This window comes from Pangasianodon hypophthalmus, chromosome 4, assembly GCF_027358585.1.
Source record: "Pangasianodon hypophthalmus isolate fPanHyp1 chromosome 4, fPanHyp1.pri, whole genome shotgun sequence".
Classification (NCBI taxonomy): domain Eukaryota; kingdom Metazoa; phylum Chordata; class Actinopteri; order Siluriformes; family Pangasiidae; genus Pangasianodon; species Pangasianodon hypophthalmus.
Window position 1 is genome coordinate 14610228 of NC_069713.1, and position 24439 is coordinate 14634666.

Below are 24439 nucleotides of genomic sequence, written 5' to 3' on the forward strand. Positions count from 1 at the left end.
TGAGAATTACTATAATAATGTATTCATTATTATGTATATTGTTTAATGGTTTAATAAAGTGGCAGCTGACTCCATCAGGGTTATTTTATTTAAAAAAAAAAAAAAAAAAAAAATCAGACCACAATTCTTTCATGCTCACACAAACATCTCTGTTGAAAACAAATGTACATTTATCTTTATTATATAAATTATAAAAATAAAACCTTAGAATATAACATCTGTACATTAATTAACATTGTTTTATTCATAAGCAAAAACAGGAAACATAACACTCAGGAATAATAGGTCAATCTATAACATTAATTTTGAGACATAGTAAAGTGTGGTATAGAAATAGTAGTTCTTTTTTTTTTAAATGATAAATATGTACCTATGATTATCATGCTACCAAGCGCTGACAGTAGACTACTTGTTTAAGATCAGAAGGTTGTACATACAATCCTGAGTGTTACATTTCCATTACACAAAACTGTCACATTAACAACAACAAAATAAACAGAATGATCACAGGAAGACAAGTGGCAGTGACATACTTAAAACAGACGATTCAAACCGTTACAATGGTGGAAAGGATTAAATGTCACTACAAAATAAGCAGTGAAATATTTATGGGATATTCACAAACGTGTACAGTATTTGTTATAGACATCATTATGACTATTGAACAAACCAGTCAAGTTAGAAGTGTAGCTTTAATTTCTTTGTAGGATCATAACCTCTTGCCTCACTGTGTTTGGACAAGAATGTTTCTTCTGGATATTTTCCCTGCTTTACTTTGGTGATTACAGTTTCAGCCTAAAAGAAGGCTTCTATAAGGAACCTAAAACATACTGCACTAAGTTTTTTGTCCGCATGTCATCAGTACTCTGCTAAGAGTTTATTTTAGGTATAAATTAAGATATATACTTTAAAAAACTTTATTTATAGGCTGTTAGATTTCACCTGTCACTCCTATATGACATCTGCATGATACCCCTGCCTTCAGCACAGTGGTCTTGCTTGACCTCATGCGTGCAGTGGGCAGATGTGGTTCTGTTGTCCTTCCCACCCCGGGAAACCTCTGCTGAACTACTGTAAAGAGGTACTAGTGAACAATGAGAATGTGAGATCTTTAAGGAAACTTTGATTAAAGCTGATGGATCTTTTGGTGTTTAGTAGTCAAATATGGTTTGGTCCGACTTCTCACTTTGTGAGAGTCCGAGACGGATTTGGATCGTTCAGTCCTGGCCTAAAACAGCTCAGAAAGAGGTTAAACATGCACACATGCCACAATGAGTACATGGAGTGTGTGACTGTGTTGGAGAAGGCTGAACACAGTGGTGAGAAAAGTCACACACAGTTACAAAAGCCTGCTTCTATCCCTCTGGCCAGTAACACACACACTCATGAACACACCATTCTGCTCCATACAATCTTGAGAAGAGCTCCCAGAGAACACAGAGCTTCTTAATGGGTGTGTGTATGCGTGTTTGTCTTTGTAGGCCCACACATTTACCTTCACGCACTTCCTTAAATGTTTGCTCTCCCAGATTTGCTACAAGCTACCACACAAACTTGTGTCAAGGATGTACGTGTGTTTATGTGTACAGTTCTATACTGTGGCTCTAAGTTCTTTGTGTAAGTGTCCTCAGATGGAGCTCTCTTCACACTGTGCTAATGGCGCTCCTCTCAGCATATGCAGCTTAGCAAGTTCTTCCTCCAGTCCTGCTAGTCCATCCCCTATATCACTGAGTCCGTCCCCAAGTCCTTCCTCCTCTCCTTCCGGCCCCGCCCTCTCTCGACCAGGAAATCCTTCCGCCAGGTTGACTGATGTATCCTGTAGCTTGAGTCCACTTGAATTAGAATAAATATAACCACACTTCCGCTCAGGCATATGACCTCCATGCCCATTCAGCGTCCCGTTCCTTTTCTCTGCAAAGGGAACTGCCTCAGAAAACAGACTGGCACTGCTGGGTGATTGGGGTGTGTCTGAAGAGGGCAACAGGTCCCGCCCCTTTTCTGAGGTCGATGAAGAATGACCACCGCCTCCTTTCTTGCGACGCCGGTGAACCAGACACACAAGCAAGCCACAAACTAGAAAACCAATGATGAAAAATAGCATGTACCCTGCCACGAACTGACGGCTAGATGCTTGCATGATGCTCAAACTCGCACTCGGTTCTTGAAGTAGGAGTCTGTATGCAGCCCTGGGACAGGCTGGCTGCTCTCGCCCAGCTTCCTCACAGAAACACACATAAGTGCCGTTGCTTTCCAAAGTGACCCGTACCTCCAAGTCAGAGAGGTGGCGTCGAGTATGTCTTTGGGGTGGGTGCTGCCAGTGGCAGGGACGAGGCGAGACCTGAACACAGGGTAGCAACACATGCAGCCCCTCTGCCACATGCAGGTCTTTCATCTCAGGAGAGCAACGATCTACACCAAAGGGGGGGATACAGGTTAGATACAGGTTAAAAACAAAACAATACTTTAATGTGGCTGTAAAAATTGTAAGAATAACAAGTATAATAATTAACTGCTGAACTACCATTCCAGAGTCAAGTGTATTTCTAAATGAGGAGTAATATAACTTAGGTAAGATTGGGATAAAGTCAAAAAAATAAATAAATAAACTATTTTAAAGAGCATCAATTTGAGGTGGCATTATTTCTAAATATTAATCAATATCATGTAGAAAAAAAGTAAACAGTGTTTTAAAAATCAAACAAACAAATCAGGTGCCCTGATTAAAGAGAGTAATAGATTTTTACCTTCACTCCTTCCACACCGACTGACCAAATGTTCAGGATTTAGCACTTCACCAGGTCTGGAAGCACAATTGTAAAGACATTAGGTGATGAAGAAAGATGTGCAGTATGAGCAGTATGAGTGCGTGTGTGCATGTTTTTTTGACTCACTCTGTGACAGCCAGGCTACAGGCAGCCTCCTTCTCTCTCCACACACAGCCAAGTGGACGTGCACGTGCACACACTTCACAAGTAGGGTAGAGAGTGCAGCCTTCTGCAGGCAGCTTCACCAGAGAGTTAGGAGAACTGACCAGAGCCTCACCCTGAGAAGGAGTAAAGAGCATCACAGCATGTCCTGTCTGTGTACAAGCATTTGTGCTACATTTCACATGAAAACCAGAAGTCAGACAGAAGTAGAGTGGGTCTTGGCGGTGCAGAGCCTCCCTAGTTCTGACCAGGACCCCCATGTTATCTTCAAAATAAGACCGATGACAGGTCACATTGTTTATAGTATTAGGAAATGTGTTCAAGTACCCAGCCTTGTGTCTCTGTTATATGTGTTTGGCTTTGTTTACCTTGTACAGAAGAATATTGTTGATTGGCTCTGAGGCTGGAAAAAGAGGGAGTTCTTGCAGAAGAGTTGCATTAGGTCCCACTACTGCAATTCTGTGAAGCTCTCCATGATCTATACAAAGAAATAATATATTATATATAATGTAACAAAGCCCACTGCAGGGCACCATGTACTCACACACACACACACACACACACACACACACACACACACACACACACACACACACACTTTCTTGCTTCATCCTTCAATTTTTGTTTACCTGTCCCAAGATGCAGAACAGTAGCATTAAGCTTGCTGTTGCCATTGGACACAGGGGTCAGGGTTACAGCCAGTTTGGTGTATGTAACTCCACTCCTGACCAGTAGGGGTGCTGACACTACACTGTTCTCCATGAGAGGGTGGTCTCGCATGAAGGTCAGCACTTTATCAGGCAGCTTCAGTGACGAATCAAAGCCCTCTGCTTTCAGAGCGCTGTTCAGACACTGTGGCCAGAAAGTGAGAAAGAATGAGAAAATGTTATGTTCTTAAAAAAAAAAAAAAAAAAAAAAAAAAAATGTATTAGAGGATGTAAATGCTGTAAGAATTTTGTACACTCTGGGTATCAGTATAATGTAAAATACTCAGAAATTAGACAAAGACCATAGGATTATATTGATTATATAATAATCTTCATTTGTATAGTATGTCTGTGTCTACCTGGCCTGGTCTGGGAGTAGGCACTGGCTCTGGATTCATCCAGTTCTCACAACTCTTCTTCAGCTCTTTAAAGGGTCCATCCATCACTTTAGTGATGTCCTCCAGACTGTACACACACACTGCAGACATTTCCTCCCTCTCCCTAAACACAGCAACACACACAGACACACAGTTTCATCTCATCCTTTCACATAATCAGTTATTTAGGTTGCTAATAACTGCAGCTAGATTTAGATTTGATAGATTGACAGACAGAAACTTTATTGATCCCAAGGGAATCTGCAGCGTTACAGTAGTTGTAAAGAGACAAACATTCACGGATAACCATAAATACAGTACGACAGCACAGTACAAAAAAAAAAAAATCTCATGGAAATCTATGGGGGGAGTAATTACAAAAAATATGTGTAAACAAACTTGTAAATATGGCACTTAGCTATTGTGCAAAAAAGTGGGGAGATGCCAGTTAAAATGTGCCATGAGGTAGTTCTACTACTACTACTACTATTACTACTACCACCACTAATAATAATGTTACTACTACTACTACCACTAATAATAATAATAATAATGTTACATCACGTCACAGTTTACAGAGTATAAAAAGTACAGAGCTCCAACCACAAAGCAGTCAATTACAATAAAATTAACGACAAACAGATAAAAAATAATGAATAACAGACAATAGTTATGCTATGTCACATAATTTTAAAATAAATATATAATAGACTGGTATAACTGCATTGTGGATGTACGAGTAGGATACAGAAAAACTTATTCTGGTATGTAATTCCAGTAGCATCCAGCATGTATGGTCCAGATTAAATGGGATGGGATCTGACGTGATCCCCACTCACCACTGCGAGGTGAAGATACCGTAGAAGTGTGTGCTGCTGGGGTCTCCTGGCTGGTGCTGTTTGGTAAAGACATCAGTCAGAACATTAAAGCGCTGACCACTCCCTCGATCCTCACACACCAACTGAGCCTTAAGGAATGTTGTCCAGCGTCTCTGTAAGGTCTTCATGCCCCCGATATCAGACTGAGAGAAAGAGTGATGTTAGAATGCGCACACAACTAACCACAAAATAAGGATAAGTTGAGTCAGTGCATAAAAACTCTGAAGAAAAAAAACTTAATGATAAAAAAAGAATGAGAGAAAAAGACAACAGATTGTGGCTCCTACCTTACACACTCGAGCCACCCTGGGCACTTTGACCTTGGTGTAGAGGTCATATTCTTTGGCCACCTCAGTAAAGAAGAAGTAGATCTTGTCATCTTCACCCATTGGGTTGTTATTTTGATCCTCTTGGATAAAGGCTGAGCCGACAAACTCTGGATCTGCACTCAGATAAAACAACTGAATTTCAGAACAGTCATGGTACAAAGTTAAACAGCAGTTGTAAAGTTCATTCATCTTCAGTAACTGTTTTATCTTGGTCAGGTGATCAAGAGCCGGTAACACTGGGTGCAATGTGGGGATGCCAATCACAACAGTCAATTGTTGTGAACTTGGAAAAAAGCTTTCATTCCAGTAGTTACAGTTCCTACAAATGTCCGAAGTAAGTTTCACTTGGTGGAGCAAGTTGTGCACTAGGCTTTGAAATGTGCCTTGGTTATTCAATTAACTAAAAGAAAGGTTGTACTTTGAATAGGTACAGGCAGTATTGTACATTAATTTCTGCCTGTGTTACATTGTCTTTTTGGGTGCTCTCTTAAATGGAAAAAAAAAAATAAAATTTTGAACAAAAAAAACTTGCTCACAGCAACATTGCTCTGTACTGGTGCTAATGTAAATGCACCCTGCTATGCCCAAAGGTCATTTTAATTCTACAACTTTAAGCTGTTGTATTCTTCATGACTGCCTCACTGCTTCATTGTGCATGTAAAGAAAAAGTGGTGAGATTTGGAGTTAGTCATTATCTTACAGTAATACTTTCCTAATGTGAAAATACAGGGTAGTAGTGTACTATGGGACATAAGTATTTTTTCATAGGTTGAATGAAAATAAGCAGTAAACAACATTCAGACTATGTTATAAATTATGTGTAAGGTTTTTCTGTGGTTATTTATCCACAGGGATGTTCAACACACTTTGCACTTTTCCTGCTTTTTGCTGAGCTGGAGGCAAGAGTTGCAGCTGACAGCTTGCTCAAGGCCATAATGGCCAAAGGTCTCTTTAGCTATGAGCCCTACATTACTGGTGCTCATCATCAAACCCCCACATCACTGTTAGGTTTCCCAATGTTAAGCTTAAACCCAAGCCAACCGAAGAGGAGAAAATATTTCTGTTAAATGTATGTATGCATGTTGTATGTGTGTCTCACCGCTGAGCCAGTTGATGGACCGTTCAGTCCGGATGCGCTCTTGCTCAATGCCCGTTGCTCTAGAGATGTCAAAGAGAGTGCCCAGGAAGTTACTTGTAGTAGCAGTGTACAGGATTCCCCCTGAGAGAGAAGAAGAAAAGGGACCTGAGTGGAAGGATGTAAGAGTAAGGAGAACAAAACTGCCAAATAATATTTTCTACAATTCAAACAACAAGGTATCACAATATACCAAAAAAGTAATAAAATATATGATGGGAGTACAGAAAGGGCAACAAAATGGAGGTCCACTCTCACTGTAAAGTAATAATCTGTATGTACCATAGTACATAGTGTGCTCTATTTGGGTGGTGCATGTTTTGTTTATAAGAAATATTACAGTTGTTCAATTTCATGTTCAGTTTGTCTTGTGCACAGGGCTGTTTTTGGTTTTGTAAGTTCCTATCCATAATATGCTATTCGCTTTTATACCTCTCACCTCTAGGTACCATCCCACACATGTGTGTTTCATACCTGCCATGACTGCAGTATAGTGCTGGCTGGGTTCAAAGGGGCACTTCCCTTTTCCAGTCTCCATCTTCTCCCTGCCATCCTCTGATTTTTCCAGAGTGAAGTTTGAGATATTCTGAATGAGAAATAACAAAAAAAGAACCAACATGTTTTTATTTTTAAACAAAAATCTAGACTTGTAAAATTTGCAAACCATATATAAAAGCCGGAGAGTGTGAAAGAAAAAAGGGCAATAGTCATAAGCAAGAAGAATGTTGATCAGCTTGTCAGTCCATCTGCCACTACACTTTATATCTCTCACGGTGGCAGAAAACTATGAACATGCCTATTAATGTGTTTGTATTTCTGTCATATCAATGTGTCTTTGACCGTGTGGGCCTTTGTGTGTTTGTCATACAGGGTGATGTCTGTCATGTGATGTTTGAATGGGTGTGGGAGCATGCCAAGTCAATTTAGTTGTGGTGAGATGAACACGCACGCAAACACACTAGTGCGCATGCGCATGCGCACGCACGCACACACACACACACACACACACACACACACACACACACACACACACACACACACACACTCCCTTACCACAAAGGCACACTGGGGGTCGAAAGCATATGTGCCACAGGCGTAAATGCGTCCATCTCCCAGGAACTCCAGCAGACGGATGTAGTTATTGCAGTCGGCCTGATGGGGACAGCAGAGCACAGACTGAATAACAGAGTCTGACACCAGGGAGTAAAGAACTAATTATTACACAGATAAACAAAACATGATTACATCATGTGCATTACAGGTAATAAATGAAAGAAAAAGAAATAGAATTAACACCAGGCACACATACAGCACAAAAATGTCAACGTGCATTAACATTCTATGACAAATATGTCCTCCTCGATGAGATATTTAAAAGATTTAAAAATATATATGTTCAAAATATATGTTAAAAAAATATGAAATATAAACAAGACTTTTAATCCCATTAACACTACAATATTAACAAAATATACCTTCTGAGAAGTAGTATACTGATATGCTTATAGTATATTAAAAAGTTTTACAGCATGAAATGATTATAGAAATTAAAAGGAAAAGGAAAGAAGATGAACCACTGTGGATACGAATGATTGTAGTATAGCACAAGCATGAACTACTACAAATGTTTTAAATGAGAAACCAGTCAGGATGGAGCAGTTCCTGATTTTAATGTGATTTGGATGAAGTGTGCATGTGTAATTCAACTGAACAGCATGTGTACAGGCTCAGTCTGGCTCTCCCACCACTCCTCTCTTTCTCTCCTTTTTGCACCTTATATGCCTTTTGTTTGCTTTATCTCACCCTTTGATCGCCACCCTCTGAGCCTCTTCCCAACTGTCAGTTATCCACAGCCCCCCAACGTCACCATGGAACAGCATGGTGGGTAAGACAGCAGCCACTAAGTGGCCTAATTAACTCTCTCACACACATGCTGGCCCCATGTGAAACTTCCCAGAGAGAGAGAGAGAGAGGGAGAGAGGGAGAGAGAGAGAGAGAGAGAGAGGAATAATCTCAAGCCTATTAATTATGTTTTCTTAATAACAGCAGCATCTATTTTAATGTGGTGGGAATACATTTGTAGATGAATTACATTTTTTATGAAACATGATATTGTAGATACACATTTGAGTATTCACACACCTAAGTAAGCACACACTTCAGCTGACTTGCTAATGAGTCTCCTAAAGGACTACATGGAGTACTGACACACAAAAACATAAACAAGCACATGTACTCACCTCTGTCTTTCCTTTTGTCACACAAGATCTGCTCTTCTCTTCTGGAACATTCCATACAATCTGTTGATGGAGAGTGACAGAAAGAAGAGGGGAATATAGTACTTTGAACCTAGGCTTATCATCTTGTACAGGAGAACTGTCCCGTGTTGCAACAAAAAGAGACTGTGCCATCCATGAATATGCAAATACTCATTTGGCCTAACAAATGCATTAGAGATAATTACAGAGAAGCAGGCTGCGCACATCACATTATTAATCTATCCATCACATACATATGGGCGAAGTCCTAAACACAGAGTTAAAAAAATAATTTACTCAAGAGTTTATCTATACATGATATTAGTCTGTGATACTGTCCATCAACCATAATTTAAAACCTCATTAGAGACTGTACACAGTTAAGCAGCGAGCACCCAAAGCTATCTGCACTGTGTATATACATGAGAACCAGATCATTTGGACTTAAACCCATTGGATGTTGTAAATAAAACAAAAAAAACAAACAAACAAACAAACAAAAAAGAACATTTACATTGCAAAGCAGCTCTGACGCATTACATCATTTCCCAGACTCAACATTCAAGCTACTCTTCATCTTGAGTGTTTATCTGAAAGACAAACTCTTACCTACAGGCTTACGTGCAAGACATAAAACAGCGAAGCAGCCCTTGATGTGACTTCACTATAATGACACTGTTAAATCTGCCATATGATATTTAATGGAACATGATATCAGAGTAAGTCATGCTGCCATAAGGCAACAAGCTCAGCCCAAGCTGAGCCATAGAGATACCAGATTTTACTAAAGCAATAGATGTGGTTATGCTTGCATGTACACACACACACAGACACACACACAGACACACACACAGACACACACACAGACACACACACAGACACACACACAGACACACACAGACACACACAGACACAAGACACACACACACAGACACACACACACATACACACACACACACAGACACACACAGATCATAATGGGGGAAATCAGGGATGGTTGATGGAGGTGGGGGGTAATTTGGTTAGTGAAATGGACCAGAAAGAAGAGATGAGGTCATTGGTAGAAACAAGCACGCTCAGTTTTTCTTTAATGAAAAACAATTTGCCTTCATCAGATTAGTAATCTCCTTTTCACAGTATTCTTGCCCTGATGACTATTTGGAAGCACAACCATATATAATGTGATGTTCTTTACTGAGAATGAAATCATTTTTGCAACTGCTCATCACCACCCAGAATAAAAATAGATCAGTTCAATCAACTTCAAGTGAAAAAAGTTCAATTATCTTATAACATTAAACTGTAATGTTATAAAAAAAAAAAAAAAAAAAAAAAAAAAAAAGGTACTCTGGAAATGATCTTTGCCTAATTTGCCATGTTATTTGCCTGGTAGACAGTTTCTCAGTTGCTCTTTTAGCCTCATCCCTAATGTTCATACAATCCAACAGGCAAAATGAAATTTACCTTGGGAGACTTTAATTTGTTGGCAGTATCCACGGCAACAATCGCATCTCGTGCCCCCAGGTAGAGTATCCCAGACTCCCGGTCCAATAGGAAAGTGCTGATGTTAGCCACGTCGTCGAATTCCCACTGGGTCACCATGGAGCTTGCCACTGAGAGAGTGAAAGAGAGAGAGAGAAAGAAAGAAAGAAAGATGGAGCATGAGATGGTTGAATGGCAAAGAGAAAAATGAACAATATTTCATGCCAACCTATAATGATTCGCCCAAAACCTAATACAAATAAACATAGTTTATTATATATGGTTGTCTTCAAGCATACAGACTAATATCCTACCAACAACAACATACACACCCACTGACTACATACACAATGACAACAATAGTTACATACTCATTTAGCTAGTGATTAGTAATTCTGTGGAGACGTATCAGTAGAAGTGTTTATATTGAGAATACATTAGAGAAAGTGTTGATACTGTGAATAATTAACAGTGTTTAAATTGGAGCTGCGTTGTAGTGCAGTTGCTTGAGGCTAGCCTAATGAAACAACTCTACTAATATGTTTTTTAATGAAATTGCACAGAACACTTCAATCAATTTAGAAAGATACGCAACAGTGACTTGACCTTCAAACATTTTCAGTCCTTGTGATGCAAAGATTTCTAGTGCATTTATTTATTTCCATTTTGGCTAAAATGTATGTCAATCACTTCCCACTGTTCTGTTATTGTATGCAGACTTTCTCAAAAATAAAAGTAGGAGTCATTCAGACTTTCTATGATATTTCCAGAGTGAAGTGTGAGTTCTGCCTCAAAGCCTCTCAAAAGGGGGAACTGGGGAAGTTGTCCCAAGCCAGAGGATCTATGAACATATGGAACAGGCATATGTGATAAAAACATGTCAAAACTCATACAATTTGACCTCTTTATCAGATGTGTGATGTGTTTGGTCCAAATGTTGGCTGGGCTTTTCTAATGGTCATGTGGAATTGTTTGTACATGGTTATTAAATGTATTGTTTTTTATATTAAGAAGGTTCCACCTTAAAATTATGTTGGAGGTCCACATGGTTATCTATTGAAAGTACTGAAAGTCAACGCCACAATTCACAGCCTGCAAATATCTTTAGATATCTGCAAACACACTACTGTCTTAAGGGAAATTAGTAATGCTACACAAGGCTGAGCATTTTACTCCCATGGCTTTTTCCAAAAAGCAAACACAATATCACACTTATCAGACAATCAGCCTGAGAAAAGATACCAGAGAGCATGAGGTGAGATCATGCTCATGTATTTATTAATGGGTTGAGCATGACAAAAACATAGAGAAAAGAAATATTCAAATCATTTTACTATAAAGCCCTCTTTTGTCTGTGTTTGTTTTAGCAAGATTGAATCTTAAAGTCTTGCTTTCAATGTGCAGTCTGTGTGTTTAATGCAGAAGCATGGTGTCGGATTGGTTATTATTCCCTGTGTTCTCACTGTCAAGGTCCACTTGATCTCATGAGGAGTCATGAGGAGGATGATCTGATGGAGGCTCAGCCATGTGTTCACTGACCCTATAACCCACAGGCTTGCAGGAATTAGGAGTCTCTGTATTTGTGTACAAGCGAGTTCAGCTCACCGCTTCACACGATGATGAACACAGGCAATTACTGTTTCTGTTAATATTCCTACCTTACTCTATCTATCCTTTTCATCTATTCTTTTTCCTCAAAACAGTCTACATAATGTGAACTTGTCAGAATGTTTCCCATTCCAACATTCCTTCTAGCAAAAAAAAGCTCTGTCTTTGCTGCTTGTAAAAGCACCAGCTGTGTACCACTTCTACTGTACGTGTGTGTGTATCCATCAATCTATCAGTCCACAAGGTCTGCCATTGCAGTGCTTTCTTCACCACACTCAATACACCCCATTAAGCAAGGATGTAATAAAAATGAATTTGATTAATACAAAAGTAATTCCAGTTATACAATCCTCCTACTGTTATTATCGGTACATGAGTGTATGCTCAGTTTGCTCTGTCAAACATCCCTACTTAGTACTAGAGAGTGACTCTAGCACACACACACACACACACACAACACACACAAGCATATGACAACATAATGTCAATATTTGCCACCAGTGTTGAGTAATGGTTATACAGACACAGCTGTCTCTGAATACTAGAAAAAGCAAAGCCTACAATATGAACATCCTGACTTTTCATAACACAATTACATGAGACGGTTTGTCTGGGGTGGTGGCAAGGGATGCTTCATTTTAAACGAACGCTCAAGCATTTTTTTTTTCAACCTGTAGTATCTGCATGAGCTATTACCACATATATATGTTATTAGTGAATAAACAACACATTTCCCTGATGTGAGAAAGTAACAGAAAACCTGTTTATTCAAAACTCACTCCTTGGATGATGGACATCTAAGGCCTGTTTCCAGGGCATCGGCAAACATTTATGTGATTTCTGTAAATGCTCACATGAATTCTTATGCTTATACACGAAAAACCATTGAGAGCACATAAGTAAGTAAGTAACTTTGTAATTTGTCTGAGTGTTGAAACTTCAGAAAAAATACACTAGAACAGCTTTAATAAGACTTTAGCCCTATCTGGATGGGATTACATTTACATGGAGTCCTGGGGTAGTTTCCTGTTTTACAGGTGCTACTCTGATTTTATTTCTGTCCAGATCAACCATATCAGTGTTTTTCTCCATCCTCCTCTGAGAAAATTACAGGCCAAATTACCTACTTTTTTCACCAAACAGCGGTCATCTGATCATTTTAGTGCACACGGACATGTGTCCGTGATTTCACCTCACATTGAATTGAAAAAATAAAAATAAAAATAAATAAATAATGATGTGTGACTGCTATTACTTGCTGTGTTTAGTCCCCTTTACTACATGCTACCTGGGAAAGCAGGAGGAAAAAGATAACAAAATCATTAAAAAAAGCAAGATACCACAGGCTGATTAAAGGACTATACACTATATAATACACTATACCCTCATAGCTTTCTCAAACCTATATTGTTTAAGTGAAATAGTCATAGTTTTGAATTCATGTTATATATTTGCATATTTTAATTCAGTAACTGCCTTTCTGTTTTTTTTTTTTTCCAGTTTTTGATCTTAGTGTAGAAAAAATATTTTATTGAAATTCTAATCTGTGGTACATACACACACTATAGAGATAAGGGTTAAAAACACTGGGGTTTTGATTTGAAGGATTTTAAATATCATCAAGAAATGTGCATTTGTATGCCATAGGCTTATTACAAATTCTATCTGAGAAAAGAGCAATGCACAAAGATAACTATTATTCTAACTGAGTTGAGAGAGAGAAATGTTTCACGGACCAAATTAAAGTAATGATCCATTTCAACTGTGCCGTAAAAACATACTTTGGATATCAAACCTAGCATTAAAATGCAATGAGACATTGAAAGATTTTTGAATTAAAATTTCAATCCCAGATTGTTTTCTTTGACTTTACTTCTGCTTTTTCGCTTCCTTCCATCTGTCCCCTAAAAGCTTGCCAAATGGACCCACACTCTCACCCATTTTCCCTCTCCCACCCCTCAATCCTGGACTGACATTTCAGATTGAGGCAGAGACAGACAAAGAGACAGAGATAGACGTCAACCCTGTCCCTGAGGGAAGGTCCTCAGAAATGTCCTTGTGCTAGACGTTTTTCTGTCCCTCTAGGAATGTGTGTGGGGCGATGTGGTGTTAAGTTCTTAGAGCTACACCATCTGCCCCCCTACTTCACATGACTATACGACTTCCTCCTTCTGTCAATCTATCAATCTTGTGGTGTGATGGAGAGAGATAAATATGGTTGAGTGTGTATATAGAAGCAGGAAGTCACTTTTTTTTTTCAAGCCCTATTAAAACATGGAGATACTCAGCAGGTGGTGCACTGTAACAAATAGCGCCAAAACTCTCACAGTTTCCAGTGAACACACACATGCTTAGTCTGGAGCAGGGGTCCACGATGGCAGCAGAACAGAGAGATGACACTGGAGTGCTAAGCCTGAGTGCTGGCCTGCCATGGAAGGAAAGGCAGCCAAAGCCTACTCCACTCTGCTCATTAATCATTTATTCAGTCGCACTCCATTAATCATGAATGAAAAACAAGCAAGACAGAGAGAGAGAGAGAAAAAGAGAGAGAGAGGGGAATGGGAAGCGTAAACATACTTTGTGTGACAGCAATAAACAGCGGTGGTGTTTTAGCTTTTTTGTTCGACTTGTTTCCTGCTGCCATCTTCTATCATACATCTCTACAACCTATAATAAGTAATAATCATCTCTCTGATTTTGCCCGACTTCTTCTCAGTATGCTGCTTTTTCTTCCTTCCCATCATGTCAGAATCTGATACGGATGCCATCTTTTCCCCTCTCCCTCTACAAAATGCACCCTACCCCCACACGCCTGCTGCTGCATAAAGCCCCACAGCAAGTTGAGTGTGCTGTGTAAATGCTTTCTGATTGACTCCAACTGCGCAGGGACTGTGGGAGCTGATATTAGAAGAGGAATAGTACAACATTTATGAATAATGCACCCCAAACCCAAAACCTGTCAATCACAGAGTGTATTGGAATAATTAACACTGCAGCGTGTTACTGGGTTTAATCAGCAGAGTATTTTATATCACGTGTGTCAGCAATTCAATTTTAGGCACTTTTGAGTTCTACAAGGATGCTCTGGATGTGATATAATTTAATAGTAGAATGAAATGAAATTACACTACCATGTTCACCATCAGCACTGGAGAAAATCCTGACTCGCATCCATAAAAATGCAAAAAAGTCACTCTGTTACTGTGCAAGTCACTTAGAAGAAATCTGGTCACTTTGACTGGATTTGAAATCAAAATATAAAGACTATTTCCTGTTCAGCCCAGGCGTGACTCAACACTGTAATCTAACAAATCGAAGCAGCTCCATCATCAGCACAATTACTGCAAATAACCTATATAACAAACAGTTATTTAGCTACACTGACTCATGTCTCTACAATATGTAACATCTCTCACCACAGGTCATTGAGAACCACCTGCTGCTACTAATTGCTCACAATTTGATTTAACTTCCTGATTTAATCAGCACCACAAGAGAAAACACACATACACACACACACACACACAGATAATTGTTCAGTTGAAAGGTGATCAGTTACTGGCTGTCATTTTAATCGTAACTCTGGAAGATAAATAATGCATTAACTCTAGAGGCCTATATGAATGGATATGATCCTTTTTTTCTGGAATATAAGAAACTGGATGCAGCAATCCTAATATATTCCGCACAATAGGCTTATGGTTACCATGGAAACGAGGGATGCTGCTGACTAAGGCTGAATAGCAGAAGCATGAGGGAAGAAAGAATGGAGAAAAGTAACAAGGGTATTTGAGAAGCAAAACAAGATCAAAGTCTGGCAAACGAACAGAGGAGCAAATGTGACATCTCATGTGGGCACAGTACTCAGACATGCTCTATTCCTTGATAAAAGTATCAAGGGGCTTTTGTAGAGAATTCATGGGAGGATTCATATTCCTCTCCACCAGGCAACAGAATGAAATGAGCTCTTTGACAATTCTAGAGTGACAGACTTCAGAAGTGTTAGATTGAACTCAGTTACAGCATATCCACCTCTGAGGCATGAAATTAAAAATGAAAAATGGAGGCGCAGACATTTTCATTTTTAACCTTCAACAATCTGACAACACCAATGAGGAGTGAGTAAAATGCCTATGTAACAGTGCATTTATAAATACAATTACATCCATCAGTCTCCATTAACATGTCATTAACCTCAGCTGTCTTTCTGTTGATCATAAATAAAAACTCTCAACAGGTGAGTGTTAAGAAGTAATGTGTGTCTCTGCTCACATATAGTACACGTGAACAGGCTGCAGGATGTGTGTGTGTGTGTGTGTCAAACAGAACCCAATCATCCAAGGCAGAGACCATGGCAGGAGTGTCAAGATGGGTAGTGGATGTGATGGCCGCTGCTCCACCTCTTCCCTTCACCGTCTGCTGCAGTCACATACTTTTCCATCTTGCTGTCAGCATTACACTCCTCACAACAATTCTCAACTTTTTACAGAAAGTAAGAGTTTGAATCACATTTGAGATTCTTTCTTTCTTTCTTTCTTTCTGCTGAATGAGGGCTTCACAGTTAATATTTTAATTGTGAGCACAATTTTTGACTTTCACAATTAATTAAATATAATGGACAGTTATACTAGTGAGCTTAGCTATGTTGATGGATAAATATCATTTTTAATTGCCCTTGGTGCATTAAGTCATGAGCTCCCATTCATACATTTAATTGTCTGATCAATCTCAGAACATTGGTCATCTCTGCTTCTCAAATACGTTAAAACTGCAAATAAATGCAGCTTCATTTGGCTGCGTGGGGAAAAATCACTTAATAACATATGCTAGACCTACAGTAGATATATCTGCATACTTATTTTCAGGCTAATGTGTTTATATTTAGCATTTAAGAGATGCGTTTAATTAATGTGACTGTGAAGCAGTATTCAGATATTTATTATAGCCTTTTTAATAGCTTATAATAGCCTTTTTGTTCACATTGTATGTTTTCTGTTTGTCTCAAATGATCTATTATCTAATAGCTGTTATCATGCAACTCCGTTCAACTTTCATTTGAAATTCTACATTTATCACTCCAATCCCACCCTAACACATGAGCATAAAGAGAGAATAAATAGTCTACAATTAGACTTGTCAGTTTACCCAGTACACACACTTCTATGCTTCTTTGTTTCTGTGATAACCTGTACTGACAGCAGGTCTCATAGGGAGGCTATAAAAACAACAAGCTTCTTACAAGGAATCCCATCACTCTCTGAGCCAGCCGGTCAGTCTCCAATCACAGGGTGTGGTGGGTGCCACAAATTAACCTGTGTGTGTGTGTGTGTGTGTGTGTGTGTGTGTGTGTGTGTGTGTGTGTGTGTGTGTATAAATATATCTGTTGGGGTCAGGAAGCAAGAAGCAAGAAAGGACAGGATATAGAGGTTGATAGCCTAGTAAAACAGCACATGGTGCAGGAGTGCAAGAGGTGTTGTCTTTCTTTCTCTTTGTTTGCTCTGTACTTTTCTCCTTTCTTTTGATTTGCATAATTACACACATGCGCACACACACGCACACACACATTGTTTTTCACTCATATGTATAAACATAGCTTACATTACATTATACATATCTAAACCTAGTCCTATAGTCTTACTCAAGCCTGCTAGAATAGGCCTGACATTCGAAGAAGACAGTAAACAAATAACTCATTTCACTCTTTAAGGTGCGTTTTGTTAGAAAACAGTGCAGTAATAAAATATCAGGGCCTGTTTGGCTAGCTGGTCAAGATTCCAAGATAGCTCATACACAAGTTTAAATGAAGTTTAAGCCTTTAAATGAATTTGAGCAGTAAAATTGTGCTGTGTGTGACAGTCAGGTTTAAATAACACTATGTCAGCCAATTACACCCATTTCAAAACATACCTCCATACCAATACTGAGTAATGGAAAAAGACAGAGAATATGACACGCCGTGTTATCCCCACTAGTAGACAACAGACACACACATCAAAGATTGCTCGCTTTGCTTCAGACAGTTTCTGCTAGTCTACAATCACCTCTGGAACAATTTTGCTTGCTTATTGTATGTTTGGAACCCCTGCTTTTCATATGCTGAATGTTTGGCATTTTACATATTTATTTATATTAATTTGCAGCAGACTGACATTGTAAAAGGCCACATTTGGCCTGTGAGCCTTCTGATGAATAGGCCTATAACATCTATAGCATCTGTGCATACACACACTCATCCCTGAGGAGAAGAAACACTTGATGGCATATCTGATGGCTTTATAAGTACAGCAGAGTGGCACAGTGGTTAAGTAGTGGCTTTAGCTTGCTAACATGGCATACAAGTACCTCACCTAGACAATGCAGATGTGTCAACAACACAAACTGGACAACAATATCCATCTCATTAGGGAGCTCTGTATCTCTATTGTGCAGAAGAGGGTGTTTCCTGCAGGCGTTAACCCTTTTTTTCCTCTTGAATTAACCTGCCACCTTTAGACACACACACACACACACATTTACTACTCTTAACAGACATGAAGAACTGATATACATCTCCCATCCTGTGTGTGTGTGTGTGTTTGTGTATGTGTATTGTCAAAGGGAAATCAAGACACAATAGGACTAGAGGTAGTCCATAAACCTAAAGAGCAAATCCAAAACTAACAGAAATATACAACATAAAAGCAATATTCCTTTGCTTTTCTGTCTGCTTCTCTACCTACTATAGGTACTGCGGCTACTGTACACACACACACACACACACACACACACACACACAGGATGTTCCTTAGCAGCTGGCTTGTCATCAATCATTAGGAGCACAATACAGTGCAGCATTACAAAGAGAGATGTTAACTAAACATCACACACAAAGCATGTTCTCCAACTCTCATCTCAAACTTAATGTCTCTGTATGTACACAGTTAGTCATGTACTTCAAGTGTGTTTGTTTTAACTTGAAACTTTGACTTGACTTTTGAACACTTGAATATTTTGACATGCAAAGAAGCAAATAACTGTTTCTTCATATAAGATTATGTTATTAAACTATGCCACTACTGCCTACCCGTTAAGGTCACTCTCCTGACTGGGATCTCTTTCAGGACAAGACTTTTGGCTTAACAACATAAGGCATTTAATCAAAGCTTAGAGGTGAGTTGGGATGATCTGTGAGTGCACCAGGGCGTTGTGCATGGATGCTTGCACAAGCATCTGCTTCATACTTGCATATTTGAAAGCAAAGTGTGTGATCTTGCAGGTTGAATAATTCCCTATTATAGTGACAGCTACAGCTGGTATAAATCATTGCACTTTATATTCCCATATGCCACAACATCGTGATTGTAGTTTGTTGTAAATAAATCCATGATACAATAATTTGATGTCATTACTATACGAGTCACAGACATGAAATGCAGGAAAAGAAAATGATAGCTACTCACTTGTGCTATTAACTCACAGCTGTATGGATGCGAGATTATCACAGAGGAGACATTTTATTATGAATAAGGAACTAACACCAAAAATAGGGCTAAAAGTGATATTTTAGAAGGGATTATTCATCAGTTTCTGTCATGAGCTATTACGTATAAGCGTTTTAACAGACTACAAAAAAAAAAAAAAAAAAAAAAAAAAGACATGGTGAAACATCCTCAGATTCCAGAGACTGTGGAAGAACATACAAGAAAATGTTATTTTTTTACAATGTAGTTGAGCTGGATTTAGGGCAATATTTCCTTTGACAAATCTCACGGAGGAAGTGTCATAACATCTCATCACAACGTTCTGGGTACACAACCGGACACATCTGCCTGCCTCAATCAATCACCATTCGCCTGTAAGCTGGCTGGACTGCACGTCAGTCTGTCAGTGCACCTCCAGAGAGTTTGCACACTTCACACTTAGCCTGGACTTTTGTGGTGGAGGGCATCATCTTAGCAGGTTCGCTTTCGAGCATACTAATTACTTCAGAATCACGGATCGGAATTTTATATATCAGTTCTATGAAAGCAATTTTTACATAATAGAAGCACATTATTATTACCATTATTACTTGCTTATTTTATTATTGTACTATTTCATTCTCCTTTATTTCTGCCTCACACTGATCAAAAATTCACAAGCTTGACTTGTGGGTACCTGTGGGTAACACTCATTTGAGCAGGAAGAAAACTGAACTGTATTTATATATGGTCTTTCAGAAGGAGGACACCATTTTCATGTACTGCCATTTTAAGAGACAAATGCCCTCTAATATGATTCAAGCACTCCATCGTCAAACGACCAATTCTCTCTCACACACTCATACACACACAGAGCTCTCTTGTTCCTGTCCCTGAACACCTACTGTTATCTGCCACCATCTATGGAGAGACATTTCAAACACCATATTAGCATTCCTTCAATCACTACACCTATAAACCACTTAAAGCTACACCAAGCACTCCTAACTCTGTACTAGACCCATGTAACCTCAGCTCAGCTCTGGAGACTTCAAAAGCACAGTGCTCTGACACTGTGTGAGCCCCCTTTGTATTTGCTGCTAGGTTGGGGCAGTTAGCGTCTCCTCCAGGGAGCCTGGATTAGTAGGCTTTAGTCTCAGTGGGAGCGATGGAGAGGGCATGGGTGAAGGCAGACTGAGACAGAGAGCGACAGCAGACAAATTAAGGAGTATCTTTTTGAGGGAAGGGAGGGCCGCTTCTGCTCCCCTTCCAGTGTGCTGGGATTTCCTTCCTTCCTTCCTCATCTTGACCCTTCCGCTATTTTCAGGATGCGCTGTGGGTTTGTGGATGTGATAAGCATGAGGCCCATCGCTAATCACACTTGCCCTAAATTCTCCTGTGAAAAGAGGATTACAGCAGGGAGCTCAGCCTACAGCTTTCATCTGTCCCATCTCAGGAGGAAAAGCTAGCCTTCTAAGATAACTCACACAGACAAAATTCATAAGCTGTAGAGCCTACCAGTGATCAGATAATATATGCAATGATGGGTAATTTAAGACTACGTCAAATTTCATTATTGATTTTATGTTTAGATATAAACTGTCTTGATACAGAATTATTGGCTGTAAAAAGGATTACATACACAGGGAAAACAGATATTCTCCAAACCGAATTATGAAAATCTACACAAACGCAAAACTTTCTTAAGCATCCGACTCATCATCTCAATAGCTTTTAGATAATAAACACTATATAATTCAATCATTTATCCGAGTGGATCCGGAGTCTATCCCTATCCCAGAACATTTGGCATCATGCACACACACATTCACACATTCATTCACACATAGAAGCAATTGCATACCCAGTCCACCTATCATGTTTTTGTATGGTGGAGGGAAACTGGAGAACCTGGAGGAAACCCACATGGACACTTGGAGAACAAACAAAACTCCGCACAGACAGTAACCTGAGCTCTGGAGCTGTAAGGCGGGAATGCTACCCCATATACAATTTAGGCTGTTCTAAATTTTTAACTGAAACTTATGTAGCTTGAGTTTCCGAATGATGACAACAGATTAAATAACAATGTACGAAGCTTACAACACGTGATCTAAATCACAATTAAAAGATATATGCATGATCAACACTCGTTGTTTGCATAATACCCATAATGCCTTGGGGTGTAGCCTATAGGGATAAATGCTAACTAGGTCATTGGCAAGAAGAGGAATGGAAAGAGGACTCATAATTTCAGAATCTTCCTGGCAAGATTTAAACTGACCCAGTTGCTGCTCTTTAATCTCACAGACAGCACTATACACAAAGCACATATCCGTAAACAACCTTGCGTAATCAAACCATCGCTTCTTTTCAGTTTAAATTGTGCCAGGCTCAAAACAGATCCTCAGCAGGCCTGATGATCTCCACATGTCCTGATTAAAACAATTTAATGACAGCAGGCTTAATAAAGGAATGTAGGTCATTTGTCCTGTAAACAGAGAAGGTTTTATCAACAATAATTTGATAAGCATGGACATGCTTGTTTGTTAAGTTCATCTGTGTAAACTGGCATCGATATAAACTTAGGCTATATTTTTGCATGCTTCTTTGACACAGATGGTAATCATTTATGTTCTTACAAGCAAGCAAGCACTGCAGGTTTATAAGGAACTTCGATTTACTGTACCAAAAAGTGGCAATGGGGCATCAGAGTATTCTTGTAAGACACTCAAGGTGGCTGTGTATGTCATTCTCTATTTCATTATTCTTCAGAGTTTGTAGGTCGAAGGGTTACAGTTATAGATCAATCAGTAGGGCATCATTGGTAAGCTTTTGTGACTGGCTGTCCAAAGTTTTCAGTCATTGCTCCTCTCCACAGATCAGACATGACAGGTCCTACAATGTTTTGATGAAAGTGCCTAAAATGGTGCACTACTATCATGCCTCACTTATGCAACTTGACAGCTTTGAGATTGAGAGAATGTCTTTTGCTTTTTGGAAGATGTGGAAGCATGGAACAACAAAAAAAAAATAGAGAAAGAGAGAGGAGGAGTTTTTGATGTTCTCCTTTGGGTAAATGGTGCAACAGGCAACCAATAGATCTTAACTGATGCTGTAAGGCTTGTAACAGACGACTGTCAAAGCAAATATGACTGAAATGCAGCAATGCTAAATAAATGACCCAGAGTTCAAAATTTCACAAATCTATAATTATATGCTTATGTATAGATATTTGGGCCAGAATACTTCATAAACTCAAGGCTCCAGCTCTCAGCCTCAAAGGCTTGCATCTTGTTTCCCTTGAAACATACCATCCATGTGTGAAGAAAATGAACTTTGGGCAAATGCCATCGAAGATTTTGCTGGGAAGAAAACAAAACAAAACAAAACAAAAAAAAAAAAAAAAAAAAACTTACAGCTGGCCTGAGGTTTTTAGCACTGATGAGGAATATGTGACAATCTCAGTAAGAGTAAGCATAAACCCACAAACACTTTGATGGTCACACTACTGTGTTTAGCTAAAGCATACAACATAAATTTCTGCTACAGCAGTCCTTTGTCTGAAATAAAAAGACGTCTACAATAAAATAATCACATAAGTCTGTCACAGTTGGACTGTTCTGAATTACTGCTGGTCTAGTGACTTTGTCAGGTTTCTTTTTTTCTAAAACTGGACACATGGTGATATGATCACATTATTGCATCATAATTTTACTTCTAGCACAATACATTAATTATATAGTAAGCGTGAACAGTACCATGTATCATCTATCCGCCAAATTTTCAACTTTTAGATTTTAACTATTAAGATCCTGATTTTTTTTTTTTTGCCACAACACACATCTCTGTTGTGTTTAAAGCACATTGGATTTCCCCATGGTAATGAATGATAAAGGTATTTTACATGTCTGCAAGCTGATTTTTAAAGAATGACAATTTCGTTTTCATGTTAAATATATACTATATGGCCAAAATTTTGAACAACACATTCATATGTGCTTTTTGAACATCCCATTCCAGATTTAGTTCCCCCTTTGCTGTTATAATAACCGCCACTCTTCTGGGAAGTCTTTCCAGTAGACCTTAGAGCATGGCTGTGGGGATTTTCCCCATTCAGCCACAAGAGCATTAGTGAGTTCAGGCATTGAGAACAATGTTGGGCGAGGAGGCCTGGGGCACAGGTCATCTATGCAGGCCACTCAAATTCTTCCACACCAAACTTGGCAAACCATGTCTTCATAAACCTCGGTTTGGGCTGAAACAGGTTTGGGCCTCTTATTTCCAGTGAAGGGAAATTGGAATTGTAGAGCATACAAAAACATTCTATACAATTGTGTGCTTCCAACATATGAAGGGGACCCAAAAATTCCCGGAATTCGAATGTGGCATGAGCGCTCGACGTAGTTGCAGGTTTTGCCAATAGGTAGTATATGCTTACAGTCTGGTGAACATCAGGAAAAAACCACGGAGAAGTGGTGCACCCAGAACTGGATCTTGCACCATGACAATGCACCTGCATACATTGCATTGTCAACCAAGGAGTTTTTAAACAGAAACGATGTGGTTATCGCGTCACATACACTGTATTCGCCAGATCCTGCTCCTTGCCACTTTTTTTTGTTCCCAAAATTAAAAATGAGACTGAAGGGAAAAAGATTCGCCACTGTGGAAGAAATCTAGGGGGGAAAGAAAAAAAAAAAAAAAAAAACACGCAGGAGGCTCTAGACATGATGACAAAAGATCACTACAGGAAATGTTTCCAGGAATGGGAGAAACGCTGGGACAAGCATATCACATCACAAGGAGAGTACTTAGGATTAAAGAGGATTAAAGGAGAAGTGCTGTAGGTTTTATAACACTAGTTTTTATTATTATTATTATTATTATTATTATTATTATTATTATTTATTTTATTTTTTTTAAACAATTCTGGGTCCCCCTTGAATTTATGGGTCCCCCTTGTACTTTTGGCCATATAGTGTACTTTTATCACATCAGAGAATCTACAATTTAAAAAAATGCTTTGTTAGAGAAAATGTAAGTAGTTTCTTCAGTTGTTTGAGCGGGGAAAAATTATAATTGTGTAAAATATGTATTTCATACAATCATTTTATAAATGGTGCCAATAATTCTGAAGTTGACTGTGACTGTTAGCTTCATAATTATAGCCAATTTTCATATGCCTGGGGGAACTGTGCTCTTTATTTTGATTGACATTCTTCCTCTTTCTATTGTGCTCATTATATGACATAATAACGTGATGCGTGTCATCATATGACATAACATTTTATCAAAG

At 38.9% G+C, this 24439-nt stretch overlaps 1 protein-coding gene across 1 annotated transcript in view; it reads right to left on the bottom strand.

The window, feature by feature from the left end:
• Positions 1–97: 97 nt before the first annotated feature.
• Positions 98–24439, bottom strand: part of sema4f (sema domain, immunoglobulin domain (Ig), transmembrane domain (TM) and short cytoplasmic domain, (semaphorin) 4F) — a 55504-nt gene continuing 31162 nt past the window's right edge. The window contains exons 2-14 of the mRNA XM_026936919.3: positions 10076–10224; positions 8594–8653; positions 7407–7505; positions 6828–6939; positions 6318–6437; positions 5177–5331; positions 4851–5032; positions 3994–4135; positions 3557–3779; positions 3296–3405; positions 2892–3043; positions 2745–2800; positions 98–2409 (exon numbers count right to left, since the gene is read on the bottom strand). Coding sequence (XP_026792720.3) covers positions 1628–2409; positions 2745–2800; positions 2892–3043; positions 3296–3405; positions 3557–3779; positions 3994–4135; positions 4851–5032; positions 5177–5331; positions 6318–6437; positions 6828–6939; positions 7407–7505; positions 8594–8653; positions 10076–10224 — 2342 coding nt within the window. The 3' untranslated portion in view covers positions 98–1627. The remainder of the gene's footprint in view (positions 2410–2744; positions 2801–2891; positions 3044–3295; positions 3406–3556; positions 3780–3993; positions 4136–4850; positions 5033–5176; positions 5332–6317; positions 6438–6827; positions 6940–7406; positions 7506–8593; positions 8654–10075; positions 10225–24439) is intronic.